The following is a 14,104-nucleotide window of genomic DNA, read 5'->3' on the forward strand; positions in this document are numbered from 1 at the left end:
GACGTCACATCCGTTTTCTCGATGCCGAAGCGAACGTTCCAGAGTAATGGCGGCATGCCGGGGTTCTTCGTCGAAATGGTATTTCACCCGGGAGCAGCTGGAAAACACCCCGTCCCGCCGATGTGGAGTAGAATCAGACCGGGAGCTCTCCTACCGACAACAAGCGGCGAATCTGATCCAGGACATGGGTCAAAGGCTCAACGTGTATCCTTTAAACTTGTTTATTCTGGAGCAAACCGGAGGCTAACCGTTTATGTAGGGCCCATCAGTGGCCGTAACGCAGGAATGGGTTTAACGGTTAAAGTCTGAACTTTTTAGCTCAGTATGTTTGTTCTCGTTGTAGTGTAGCATTTTATAATATTTTAAATCTTGTAGGTCGAACCTCTGCCTTATTGTTTGGTATTTAATCTGCTTTTGTTTAACATGCTAGCTGTAAGGCCATTAGGCGGGTTTGGCTTTTTTCGATGGAGACGGTGAAATTAAAATGCGGTGTTTGTTGTAAGCTATTTTTAAAAAACAATAATATGCGTTTATCAGCTTTTAGACTTAAATGTATATTATTTACCGAGTGTTTTCAAAGTACTGCTTTAGCTAACGAGGATATTTGGACTTTTTGTACCTTTGGCTCAGCTGTAAACTTTCCTCCTCGTCTTATCGACTCCTCTCTCAGACTGCTGTCCAGCCCTGTCGCACGTGTTCAAATTACGTAATATCGTAATAGGGGCCCTGTGAAATACGTTTTTTTCATCAAAATTCCGGATTTGAATCCCATGTCATTTGGGTAATTCTCAGAAACTCGTGACGTTTTAAACATGTCTGTTTACTGTTTATTTGAAAAAATCCGTTATATTTGTTTCAGTTAGAGAAGTAGCCAGAAATCATGCTTCTGGCTTTATTGGACTCAAAAAACCATGGGTAAATCATGTTTCTTAATTTCGCTACACTGTTTCTCTGTACATTGTCAAAAAAGTAATTCATGCATGTGGTCTAACAAAAACATAAAGCTGTGTGTCATCAACATGGACATGGAGATGTAACACTTTCACTGTTAACATAAATAGAAATAAACAGCCAGTAATATTTTGGCCATGGTTACCAAATATTAGCCATGGAAATTCTTGAAATTGTGACCCACCATTATCAAGTAAGTCTTGTTTACTTACCTTACATAGTGGCCTCAAAAGGGAGAGAATGGGCACACAGTATTTGTCACTCAGGAAGAAAATCTGTGCTCTGGGTATGTAATGGCTTATGCATTATTTCAAACAGCATGTTGTTCTGGGTGTCCTATTCAAATTCAACACTCACTTTCAACACAATGCTAAAAACTGGTATCAAAAACAAATTACAGGCTGTGTATGAACCAGCTTCATCTATTGTAACTGGTGGTGCACATGTATTTTGTCCATGGTCAATAAACACAGACTGGTCTGACAAGTCATATTTCACTTGCAAACACTTCCGCATTTAAAATAAAAGCCTCACTCACAGTCTCTTGTTCCCGACTGATCTACAGGTAGGCTGTAAGGGTTTCATTAGTACAGAAGATGGCCAACGTTTCTTGTCACGACTCATTGCAGTGCACTACAATAAGATAGATAAGATAAATCTTTATTGTCATTGTCACAAGAACAACGAAATTTAAAAAGTGCCATCAGTCAGTGCGTGTGCTTAAAAACAAAAAATAACTGTCTCACAATTCACACACAATGTAAGAAATATGTCATCGTATATAATTCACTTAAACCAAGCATATCTTTAGGTTTGGTTTCTGCAGAAGTTGTCAAGTACATTACAGGTAGATTTGTCTTTTTTTTTGATGAGGGTGTCAAAATTTTCTAGTGGACATGCTCATGTTGACTCACCTCCTTTGTTCTTAATGACTCTTTGCATCTTCATCATAGATTAATTGGGAATTGGCACTGCTCTGAATTTAGTTTTTTTCCTTATAAACTGCAAATCATTTAAAGACTGTTGTTTCAGCTAACCTGGGGTATATTTTACATTATGTAGAGATGGATCAGCAGTTACTTGAATATAATCAATTATTAACTAAATGTTCTTGCTGTTTTGAAGTGTGAATAATGCTTTGGTTTGAGAAAATATGGATCATTTTAATGGACTTTGCTGATTAACAGACTCCTCTGTAATCCAGGGTTAATATTGGTAATGTATTATTTAACTCATTGTTCTTTACTTTGCTTGCTTAGCCAAATATTAAACAAAACTTTCCTTGACATAACATCCAGCTCTCAACTGACAATAAACACAGCAATTGTTTACATGCATAGATTTTATATGCAACATTCTTTCACCAAATTCCATAGAAATGTAAGTATTCCAAGTTACGATGATTCAGTCAGCTTGTTGAGTATACATTATGTTCTATATTCTTATGTGTTGCTGTCTTTTGCAGATAATATCTCCAACCACCCTATTTTTGGCTGCAAAAGTGGAAGAGCAACCCCGAAAGCTTGAGCATGTAATTAAAGTAGCGCATGCTTGCTTAAATCCACAGGAATCTCCTCTAGACACGAAAAGTAACGTAAGTGCTGGTATTTTGGGATACTGTAAGGTTGGAAGCTGTTTTTTTTCTCCCTCCCCGTTTTTCCTCTGTGGTCATGGTTTCACCTTTGTATAAATGGCTTTGCCACTTTCTGCTGCCATATTTAAGGGGTCTTATTTTTCCTGCCCTGGCTTGCAGTTGGTGTGTACCAAGCACCCACTGATTACCACCGCTCACTTTATGACTAAACCGAGCTGTAGAGCTGTTTGGCCATTTTAAATCACTTGTTAGGGGAATAAATTAATAGACTCATTACAATTGTGTTGTAATGATTGTCTATCAAACTTCAGGCATACCTCCAGCAAGCTCAAGAGCTGGTGATACTTGAATCCATTGTGCTGCAGACCCTGGGTAAGTAATGGTGACTGGAGTGGATGACTTGAGAGCTTTTTCTATAACTTTGGTAATGGTAACAAGTAAGGGTCTAATTATCATTTATTTCTCAGTGTATCAATTTTTTGATTGCAATGTTATATCATCTACTCTGTGGTTACCAAATTATTGTCATATTGTAAATGCATTGTGTAAAGGTGATATGTCATTTTCTGGAAGTCGAGCCGAGAGATTTCTTTGTAAGACTTAAAACATTTTATAATATGACAAAAACTGTATGGACTCTTTTCTGCTACTTTTGACACATTTTGTCCTCCATTGTGGATTTGGTTGAGGCACTTTTCATTGATTTTCTCCCACTGATTTTTGAGGCACTTTTGATTGATTTTCTCCCACTGATTTTCTAATTAAACGTTTTTTATGCATAAGAAAACCCAAGTTGGCCGCTTATAGAAAAACATTTGTCTATTTTTTTCTGCCATTAAATGACATGTCACCTCCCAACTGCGTATGTGTTGATCTCACCTGTTATGTATTTTGTTCCAGGCTTTGAAATTACTATTGATCACCCACACACTGATGTGGTGAAATGTACCCAGCTAGTGCGAGGTAGAGGCTTCCTTCTTTGTTTTTGTTTCTCCCCACCTCAGATGTGGGTGGGGGTGAGGGTGAAAACCTTGCTGATTTAATGGTTTAATGACCACAATGGGTTTCAATCATCTGTGTTGTGTGACATATTGTTCCTCAGAAAGTTCGCCAGTGCCTGTTGGGCCAAGACTGAGACTTAATTGCTTTGAAACAGTTTAACCTTTGAGTTCTTTCAAATTAGTGTGTATGCATATATATATATATATATATATATATATCTGAAAAGCATGTGGCCTTTACCAGGATATTATTTAAGTCTGTCTTTAAGTAGAATCCACTTAGTCATTATTTATTCAATTCAACAATTATGTCAAAAATTGTTAATCTTTGATTTTAAAAATGGTGGTGAAGAAAATAGTTTTATTTTTTTTACCCTTTGGTCTTGATTTATGTCATTTTAGAACCTGGTATTTAATCTTTGTTGTACATCTTTCACACAACTTTATGTTCTTCAATCACATTCTGAAATACTCTTACAATGTTTAAAATGTTCTAGTTTAGGATTCACAACATAAACTGCAGAATCTTGCAATGATTTTCTTACAACTAAACAATATATGTTTCCGTTTACTGGTCAACGACTTCTTTATTTGACCTTTATTTATACAGGTTGTCTTATTGAGGTCCGAGATCTCGTTTACAAGAGACCAGTTTTGATAAAATGAACGAACAAAAAATAACTAAAATAACTTTGGCCATTAAACTTATTTAGAAATATCCTTTATTGTCCTACAATAATGGAATTTATGTGCAACATAGCGCAAGTAAATTCAATTTGTAAAAACAGAATAAAGAACAATAATTTGCTTCCCCAGTCTGGATCTTGGCTCAATATGTGCACTGGAAATTAGGATAAGAATGCTAAACATAAAGTTAAATTACATTTGTCTGCAACAATTCTAATATTTCTTTTATGTTTTTGTCTTGTTTCCTTTTTGTCTCCGTTCTACAGCAAGCAAGGATCTGGCACAGACTTCCTATTTCATGGCTACCAACAGGTTGTTATCCTGCCCCTCCTTTGTTGCACTTTGACTGCACACCATAGCTTCCTGTAATGCAGGGTACCCTTTCAGTGTCCAACGGGCCCTACTTGCACTGGTGGTTGTTGGGACGCTTGCCTCCCTTCCCCTCGGCTCCCCTCCCTTCCCCAGAGGTAGCGGGACATGGTGGCTTGTAGCGTTACCGGCCCCAGTCGCAGTGCGGTGTATTGTACAAGGGACCAAGTGTTGGCACAGATGGGTTGAATGCAAAATGTGAAGTATAGTGGTGCGCTTGAAAACCACATGTTTGTTCGGTTGCGAAAAAGTGCATAATTCTAAGCGAAAGACACTCTGGTAGCCTGAATATCAGCTAAAGATTTCACAGATGTAAACATTTCTCGTAGAGGTCCTTCCGGTAAGTACTGCAGATAACTTTTTAAAGTTTTCTTTTCATGTTATGTTGTTGTATTATTGCCCAAAAAATTCTGTTAAACTTTAACTGTGCCACTAAACACATTTTTTTCCTAGATATGCAATATTTATATATTACAAACCTAAAATTCAAGAAAGCAGGAAGTACTGACTCATTAAGGACCTTACAGTTGTAATTGGTTTACCTCTAGCAGGGGTTTTTCAATTCATTTCCATTGTTACATAATTGATTAACAAAAACTGGGTCCTTAAAGGGTTGGTTTAAAGTAGGTGGTGAAAAGGCACTTATAAATTATCTTTAGTAACAGTTCAGTGTTCACATTATCTAGATGAAGACTGAGCTATACCTGTTGCTCACTAATGGATATGATATAGCCTATGACTTGGAGACGACTTTGAAGTATATACATTTTTTTCATGCTGATTCAGATTATTTTTTATTTCGTCCTAACATGTAAAAGTACAAACTAGATTACCTTTAAAAATATTACCAGAATCACAATATTTCAGACTTTGTGTTTATCTCCATCTACATGGATGTGAATGTTTTCAGAGAACCATATTGGGAGTTTGATTAAAAACATTTCTACTGAAATCATTATACATTTAAGCTGTTTGTACAATAGGTGCTTACTTTACCCCCTACTTTAAAATTCAGGGAGTAAAATCAGAGCTAAGTGTTTCTGCTGGATCATAAAAGCCACTTTCTGGATTGAAGTTATTTACTTTTGTTGTGCTTGCTGCTTCTTTTATGTACCAGTTAAGGTCGCATTATATTCATTGGGCTTTACAGTAAATCCTCGCTGGCTATTTTATATCTACAAATAGTGTTTATCACCAATATGTTAACTAGCCTTCATTTTGCTAAAAAGACACAAAGTGTTGGTATTATTTAGATACTGTTTTGATGTCAATGTTTTGGTGGCAGTTTCTGAATCATTTTCTATCCTTACTGAGCTTCTGTATGTGCTTGACTTACTAACTCCATTCAGCTCCACTTTTTTCAACATGTACTAAATTAGATTTAGGAGGACTAAGATTTTCTTGAAGATGTATGTTGTGGTTCTGACTAGTGGACATCCTGCCTATAGCAGATTGGTCGTTTTAGTAACTTTACTGTATGAAAACAGATGCATTTGTAGCTATCTTGCTATGAGTTTGGCCAAAAATGGGTTAAAACTTGTTCAGTCTTTACAGCGTTCCCATTTGCACCCCAACCACAATTTAACATTGGTATTAATTTGGCCCCCACCAGCACAGGCGGTTGCTGCAAATAAAGCATAACCCAAACTGTAATATTGTAGAAAAGTGTTTTTCCATATTACCTCTGATATTCAGCCATTGGAGGTATACATACCCCTCCTTGGTGGTTTGAGGCAAATTTGCAACAATAGACTACAAGGGAAAGTCCTGATAGGTCACAAAAATATATAGATTTTTTTCCTTTGTTTTTATGTATTCAATCATAAAACTACAATAGTTAAAGTATCGGATTTTATTGAAGAGGGTTTGTAAATTGACATAAATCCAAAACACAGAAATGTATACTTTTCCTTATTACAGAAACAGAAAAGGAATGTTTACTGATTTTTTTGTTTTATTGTCTTCTGTGTTCTTGACAAGAAGCAAAAAAGTCTACGACTTAGCAAAAATAACGGGAAAGTGGCTCTGTCTTTGAAAACCTTTAATATATTTGTAGACTTATTTACTATAAATTTGAAATGAGAGTAAAAAGTGTGGTTATTTAAATATGATATCGTGTAATACAAGTAGCATTATTTATTATTATAATTTGCAAGTAAAATTTTTGTCATAAGTTTCTCGTCTGTATTAAGTGAGTGATTGGGTGGGTAAAAGTCTCCTATCAATACCAAACCAGCACACTTCACGCTTACCTTATCATTTTTATTATTAATGTGTTTTAACTGTTAGGAGGTTTGGTTTGTAGTAAATTAAACACAGTTAGATTTTTTAAGTCCTTTTATTGTATCAAAACACTTAAGTTGCTTTCACTGCCATTTTGACCCCACACCAACAGTATATTAAATCTGTCTGCTCCCTGTTGTGTTTTTCCTCTCTTCTCAACATGTTGGATGGATTTTGACCTCCCGTGGCCTCCCTCATATTTCCTCACCCGTTCTGCAGTTTGCACCTCACTACCTTCTGCCTCCAGTACAAGCCCACAGTGATCGCCTGTGTATGCATACATCTGGCCTGCAAGTGGTCCAACTGGGAGATTCCGGTTTCCACTGATGGGAAACATTGGTGGAAGTACGTGGACAGCACGGTGACTCTGGAGCTGCTTGATGGTGAAGTCATACTATTGCCTACATCTGAGATTTACTATTAGTTATTTAAGGAACTTAAGGAATCAAAACTAATTCTAAAATGTTTTATAATCTTTATCTTTTAAACTTTCAGAGCTGACGCATGAGTTTCTGCAGATTCTGGAGAAAACTCCAAGCAGACTGAAGAGAATACGGAATTGGAGGGTAAGACACTACAGTACTATAATTTTTTTAGATGAGACTGCCTTGGAGAAGAATTCACATCTCTTAACCATTTCACTGACACATAAGCTACTCTGTATTTTTGAGGTTTCATGTGACCAACACAATTGGGAAGTAGATGGACAAAATTGCATAGATGTGTTTACAAACAAAAATCTAAATCATATATCATACTTTCTACTTCATCATTATGCTATGTTTTGTGTTGGTATGTCACATATAATGTCAATAAAATAAAGCAGAAGTTGTGCTTGTAATGTAAAGATGTGCAAAAATTCAACTTCTTGTACAGATGTACAAATAATTGTGTCATCTCAACTTTCTTTAAAAAAATAACATAAAACTAAAATCCTTGCAAATCTTTGCCCTCTAGGCGACACAAGCTGCTAAAAAGCCCAAAAGTGAAAATATGCAGTCAATGGATAACACATTTACTGGGCCTTCATTGCTTCAGGACCACGGCGATACAGCACTTCCTGGAGTTTCCTCGTCCAACCCAAGTTTTTCCAAAGCAGGTGCTGCCTTTTCTGTACCCATGCCCGGGCATTCCAGAGGGGTCCCGTTGTCTCTGGACGCCATGGCTGCCACGTACAGCCCAGCCAGCCACAGTGAATGGCCTCAGGTTAACCAGAGCCATTACCCCTCCTGCATAAAACAGGAACCGCTCAGCATCCCCATCCACGAATCCATGCTGTCTTTGCAGACTTCCACTTCCTCTTTGCTCCAGCACCCTCCGCCTTACAAGACTGAAAAAACGGTTGATTTAAACCTTGTTAAACAGGAGAAAGGAACAGCAGGCAAGCATCACTCAACACCTCAGCCTGCTTACCCTCCTTCCGGTCAACCTCTAGTTCAGAAACTGTCTCTGGATAAGTACAGAGAGAAACATTCTGCAGAGTATACTGTCCAGAAGCGCAGGCAAGAGCCCCATGGAGGCCTAATGGACTGTGACGTAAAAGGCAACTTGACTTCCTCTTCTACCTATGCACCAACAAACATTACCCACATAGAACATAGAAAACATGCACAGCCTCATCAAGCCTCCCACAGCGGCAGCACTACACCTTCCCCTCTGAAAATGAAAATCCCTTCCTCCTCAACTTCTTCAGGGCAAGACAGACGCCATCATGGAGACAAATCTTTGCTCAAACTTCGTCTGCCTGTCCCCGGGTCCAGCAGCAACGCTCCGCCAGAAAAGAGCGGACAACCAATCAAAGATGAGTTCAAAATGAAGATCAAAGTTTCCTCATCGGAGCGGCACAGCTCATCAGATGAAGGCATTTCTGCCAACAACAGCAAGAGCAAACATTCCAGCCCGTTGGTGAGCAAGGAGAAGCATCGCAGCACCGAGCACAACCTCCATCGCCCCCACAAGCACAGCGGCAACGGGCGAGGGGCCGCTGAGGCTGCGGGTGTGCTGCGAGTTCCTCCTGGTCTGGTGGCAATGGAAGGAACGGCACTCGGTCATCCCTCGTCCACCACTTTGACGTCGTCATCACGAAAGAGGGCCTACGCTGAGGGCGGCCACAACCACCACCCCTCATCCTCGACTTCCTGCTCCAAAGTGAGCAAAATCTCCAAGAGTGGCACTAGTGCTGCAGGTACTCCATCTTTTTCTTCCCCCTTTCCTCCTCCTCCTCCTCGCTCTTGTCCTGTACTGCAGTGTGTCTTGTCCGGCTCGCAGCTCTGTGGCTAACTTCCCTCCCCTCCCCTCCTCCTCTTCCTCCTTATTCTTGTCTCTCCTCCTCCCCTCCTGTCATACCCAGGTGGGCTGCGGACCTCTCAGCAGTTCCTCCCTCCTGGCGAATCGCCACATGAAGTGGGAGAGCAGAGACACTGAGTCCGACGCTCTGCAGCACATGGAACTGGCACCAAACTACCGACCACTGAGACTTTGAAGACTATGCTGACCTCTTTGTCAAGTGCCCTAAGAAAATAACACTTTGTGAATATAAACCCTTTACTGAGAGGCAGAAAGCGTTGCTGCAAATAATTATTGTTGGACTTCTCTGTTTCTGAGAGATAAGAAAGATGAATAATTATGCTTCCTGTCGCACCTCGGGGCTGCGACGTTCAGTCCTTTCTTTGTTAATGTCGAATTGCTGCTCAGTTTTCACTTTCTCCTCGAATAGGTGGAAGAATTTGCAAACGTGGATGCATAGGGTGGGGAAAGGTTCCATCTTCACGTTGTAAGACCTCCATATGAGAGGACAAGTATTACAAGTTCTATAAAAGCATGGAAGGTGCACTTTCTTCATTTTCATGTTTGTTTTTGTTTTTTAGTAATTTAAATCTATTGAGTGATTATATGGAAGAAGTTATCTGACCAGCTGGAGATGAGTTAATTTGTTTTCTGGAATTCCACTTGATATTGTTAATGGATGCAATATTTTTTTTAGGTGTAAAGTTCCATCTCCAAAATTATTTTCTGGTCTTGGTTTCCTTTTTTATACTTAAACTGCATTTGATTTGCATGTTTCAATCATCAAAGGGATGTGAGAGAGGAGCACATAACTTGCTGTTTACAAAAAAAATGGAGATAAATGTACATATGTTTCTTTTGTATGTTTAAAGAAGAAGCTATACCATGACTACTCAGGTTTGGAGCTGCTTGTAATTATAACAAGATGACTATAATACATATAAAAGTTTTATTTCATGGCTCAGTTGATTGGAGGTCACCGCCTGAATGATTGCAGCATTCCAGGAGTTCGACTTTCTGTAGATGGTGTACTGTTGGATTCCCACTACAACAATGTCACAGCAATCAATTTGTACCAAAAACCTTCTCTTCTAAGTAGACCTTAAGCTGGATGCCAAAGGTTGTGCCTCACATAAAAGGGATGCTACTAATATGATACTGAAGTTTACATCAAGTGGATCAAACATTGCATAAAGTTATCAGCCCATTTAACCACATTTAGGTCATATTAGATCTGGAGAAAAATATTTCTTGTAGGCAATGCCAGACGAATTTAGATTCTCTCCTCTCATGTATCTGTTTGGAAATACCTTTAACATTTAAACCATCACTTTCAGCTTACATCTCTCAAGAGCCTGTGCCCTATAATCCCCTCTGTATTGTAAAGCATCCAACATACCATATTGGTCCAAGGCTGGTGGTGTTTGTATGTAATAAAGCATTTACAGTTGAACATTAAATGAAAAACTGCAATTGTTTTAGAAAAAACATGAACCGCTCATCACGTCTTTCCACTTCTCATTTTAATATAATGAATAAACTTCATTACCATCACCATTACACTGTACAAAATCTTTTTTTCTTTTTTAATATGGCATACAATTCATCTTTAAATGGTAAACATGGTTTATTCCTCTATGGTTGAGGGCTGTTGACAAGTATTTCCTGCCTTATAGTTTTCTTTTGCGTTGTTTTCTGTTGCATGTAGTATTTCAGATCAGTATTAAAATTTCATTTCATGTCCCGAGTAAAAAAAGTTTTAAATGCTTCATGTACTAAGGGAAAATTAACTTTTTACAGGAAATAATTTGAGAACAGCTTTTTTATTTACTCATGTCTGTCTTTTTTTTATGATCTGAAAAAAGACAGATCATTCGTTTTGTGAGTAAATAAAAAAAATCTTTTGGGGCAAATACTTTCAGCACTGAACCATTAAGAGGAATTACTTGGAGTTTATATGATCATGAACTTTTTAGTTCTAGTTAATTTGATATGTATAAAACTGGCCCAATACATTTATTAAACAAAGACAAGTTAATTACGGATCAGAGTACAGTATTCAGGATTACTGTAATTTACATGCTACAAATGTAATTTTATTAATTTAAATCAGCTGAAAGCATCTTTTATTTTGCTTTAAACATTTAAAACTGCTACCACTGTACTCAGATGTAGGTTTGAACTCTAAATGCATTTTAATGAAGTAGAACATATTCCGAAAGTTTCAATACACACAGTGATATATTTCAATTGTTTGTGGTTAGATTTAACTGCGGCTTCAGCTAATGACAACCCAACATGTTTTCTGTAACAGAAAACTACATAAGACAAAATATTTTTATGTTTTTTACCAGCCTTTATGACCTACTCAAGCATTGTGAATACTGCTTACTGAGACATGGAGGATAATTCAGTAAAAGTCAATGGGTTGTGTTGGGAAGTTGAGTGAACGAAAAAACTGTAAAAAATTAGCATATAACTGATGGCTCCAGCCTAAACACCATATAGGATCTATAGGTAACATTTGTAGGCTCAAAATCATTAATTTGAATTATTTAGATTAGCTTTAGACTATTATAATTTTAAATGTATATTTTTGTATAATTTATTTTACTTTTTGAATTGAAACACTGAAACAATTTCAGATGTTTATGATATTCCAATTTGAAATGTACCTTCATCTCATAACAACCATAGAACTGATGTTTCAATGGCAATAGTTTAAAATGTGGCATTTGACTGTTTTGTAGATTTGTCATCTGCTTTGACATTTATTCTACACAAACCATTAAACATTCAGTACTGAATACACTTCACACACAATTTTATAAAATTGGCACATTTGTTAATCTAAAGGGTACAATAATATCTGCAATTTATACACAATTATATTATTTGGAGTGCATTCACAGTGGTTTTGATACCACAATATATTAATTTTTGAGCTGTGAACTTCAATGATTAGATATTATTTAATGCCTCTGAATTTAAGAACAACAGTTATCCCAATTTAAATACTCACTTTTGTACCACAACATTTCTTTTTCTGTGCTTCACAGTATTTGATACTTGTGTGCCCTTTAGGAATGAAGGAATGCTTCAGTAACTGGTCAGCTGATGGCCGTACGCTCTGGTCACTACAAATTACAAAGAGACAATAAGTTACAGATATCACAGTAAGACGTTACTAACACCATGACAGTTTGATACTGTCATAATTAAATCATAAATTTAGCACTTACCTTGTCAGACAGATTTTTACAAAGTCCTTGGCATTTTCTGAGAAGCCATCTGGCAGGGATGGCATTAGCCCTCTTCTAGCCCCAATGTAGAACAAGGCAGCCATTTTATCCATATGTGCAAGAGGTGGTTTCCCTGTGGCCATTTCAAACACTGTGCAACCAACACTCCAAATATCTGACTTCCGGCCATACCCTGATTCATTGATGATCTGGTTAGAAAAATAACAGGAGAAAAAGGACAGGACATCTGAATGTCTTTATATAGTTCATAAAAACCGCATTGAAGGACTTTGAGATAATAGTTGGTGAAAAACATCAGACTTTCTAAGTGTGTTGTCCACCTAATAGTCCGGTAGTTTTGGTTGGGGACCAAAATTGCGACTTATTACATTATCAGCTGGTGCGGTTTGCTTTCACACTGCAATGTCAAACGATCCAAACTAATTGAAAACCTGTTTTCCTCCTTTGCTCATGGTGCCGTTGCACCAAGAACTTCTAAAGTAGATGATACAAAACCTCAAAAAAAGATATGAACACAACTTCCTTCTTCACAAAATGTCAACAAAAATGGTAGTAGCATCGGATTTGAGTGGTTTTAGGATTTGTCTTTGGTAAAACACCACAAGCCATCTCTCCCTCTAATGCTAGACTTTTGCATTTGTTTTGGTTTTATTGACCTAGATTCCTTGCGCTCTAGTTCATTTTCGGTGCGGTCTCTTGTCTGCTTGGCATTCACATAAGCATTCAAACCGCATCAGAGTTCACTTTAATTCAACACCTAGGTTTGGAGACGAACCAGAGTTTGCTTGTTTGGTCCACATCAGAGTTCGATTAAGAATTCATGCCTCTCCAAACGAACCGGACTTTCTAGACAAACTAGAGTTTTATTAAAATGGACTAAACACAGCTGGTGTGAATTCATCCTAAGTTGATCATCCAACGTCAAAAGGAACTTAGATCAAATTTCCATCACATCTCACAAATTCAAATTTTTACAAAACCCTAAAAAGTAAACAAATCTAACTTACCTCTGGCGCCATCCAATAAGGTGTACCGTGGATGGATTTCAGCAGCTCTCCACTGTTTGGAGCTGTGTGGTTAAGGCAGCTGAGGCGTCTTGCACAACCAAAGTCTATGAGCTTGATGACACCAGTTGGCATCAGCATGACATTGTTTCCTTTTAAGTCCCGATGAATCACTCTGTTCTGATGAAGGAATGCCACCCCTTCCAGGATCTGATGGGTGTACAGAGCCAACACTCGTTCTGGCAGAGGACCAAATCTAAGGGGAAAATGGAAACAGTCCTTATTAATTTGGCATTCAAACTTTTTGCAAGATATTTTAAAGTAAGCAACAAATAATTTCAACCTGTGAAGTATGCTAGCAATAGATCCACCAGGGATATACTCCATGAAGATGGAAACAACATGTTGGTAAAGAGATGTTCCCAGAAAGCCAACAATATTGCTGTGGCAAAGAGTTTTAAGTAACTCCACTTCCCCCTGAAGACGATTGTACTCCTTCTTTGCAGCATCAGGGTCAGACGAATCCAGGCAAACCTGCTTTACAGCTATCAACTGGCCCTGACTGGTCAGACCACAGTACACCTGGTGAGATGATGATTTGAGTCAAAGTTGTTTGAAGACATACTGCTGAAATAATCTGCACTGAAAAGTAAGACTAACTTGATA

General features: G+C 37.9%; 2 protein-coding genes across 6 annotated transcripts in view; one reads left to right on the forward strand and one right to left on the reverse strand.

Moving 5' to 3' along the window:
• On the forward strand, window positions 1-10,728 carry ccnt2 (cyclin T2). 5 transcript variants are annotated; one of them, XM_005801232.2, is made up of 10 exons: window positions 2-204; window positions 2,250-2,331; window positions 2,417-2,545; window positions 2,857-2,917; window positions 3,446-3,508; window positions 4,500-4,545; window positions 7,105-7,268; window positions 7,381-7,451; window positions 7,843-9,070; window positions 9,236-10,728. In XM_005801232.2, the coding sequence occupies exons 1-10, from the start codon at window positions 47-49 to the stop codon at window positions 9,307-9,309; spliced, it is 2,076 nt and encodes a 691-aa protein (XP_005801289.1). In that variant the 5' UTR covers window positions 2-46; the 3' UTR covers window positions 9,310-10,728. The 5 variants fall into 5 exon arrangements, 4 of the variants coding, with proteins under 4 accessions (XP_005801289.1, XP_014325084.1, XP_023193303.1 ...); XM_014469598.2 differs by lacking the exon at window positions 9,236-10,728 and having other exon boundaries at window positions 7,843-9,229; XR_002753095.1 differs by lacking the exons at window positions 7,381-7,451; window positions 7,843-9,070; window positions 9,236-10,728 and having other exon boundaries at window positions 1-204; window positions 4,500-4,942; window positions 7,105-7,193.
• The window catches only part of map3k19 (mitogen-activated protein kinase kinase kinase 19), a 20,239-nt gene continuing 15,771 nt past the window's right edge, over window positions 9,637-14,104 (reverse strand). The window contains exons 15-18 of the mRNA XM_023337533.1: window positions 13,782-14,020; window positions 13,442-13,694; window positions 12,414-12,622; window positions 9,637-12,308 (exon numbers count right to left, since the gene is read on the reverse strand). Coding sequence (XP_023193301.1) covers window positions 12,182-12,308; window positions 12,414-12,622; window positions 13,442-13,694; window positions 13,782-14,020 — 828 coding nt within the window. The 3' untranslated portion in view covers window positions 9,637-12,181. The remainder of the gene's footprint in view (window positions 12,309-12,413; window positions 12,623-13,441; window positions 13,695-13,781; window positions 14,021-14,104) is intronic.

The sequence above is a fragment of the Xiphophorus maculatus genome, chromosome 7 (assembly GCF_002775205.1).
Source record: "Xiphophorus maculatus strain JP 163 A chromosome 7, X_maculatus-5.0-male, whole genome shotgun sequence".
In the NCBI taxonomy this organism is placed as follows: Eukaryota; Metazoa; Chordata; class Actinopteri; order Cyprinodontiformes; family Poeciliidae; genus Xiphophorus; species Xiphophorus maculatus.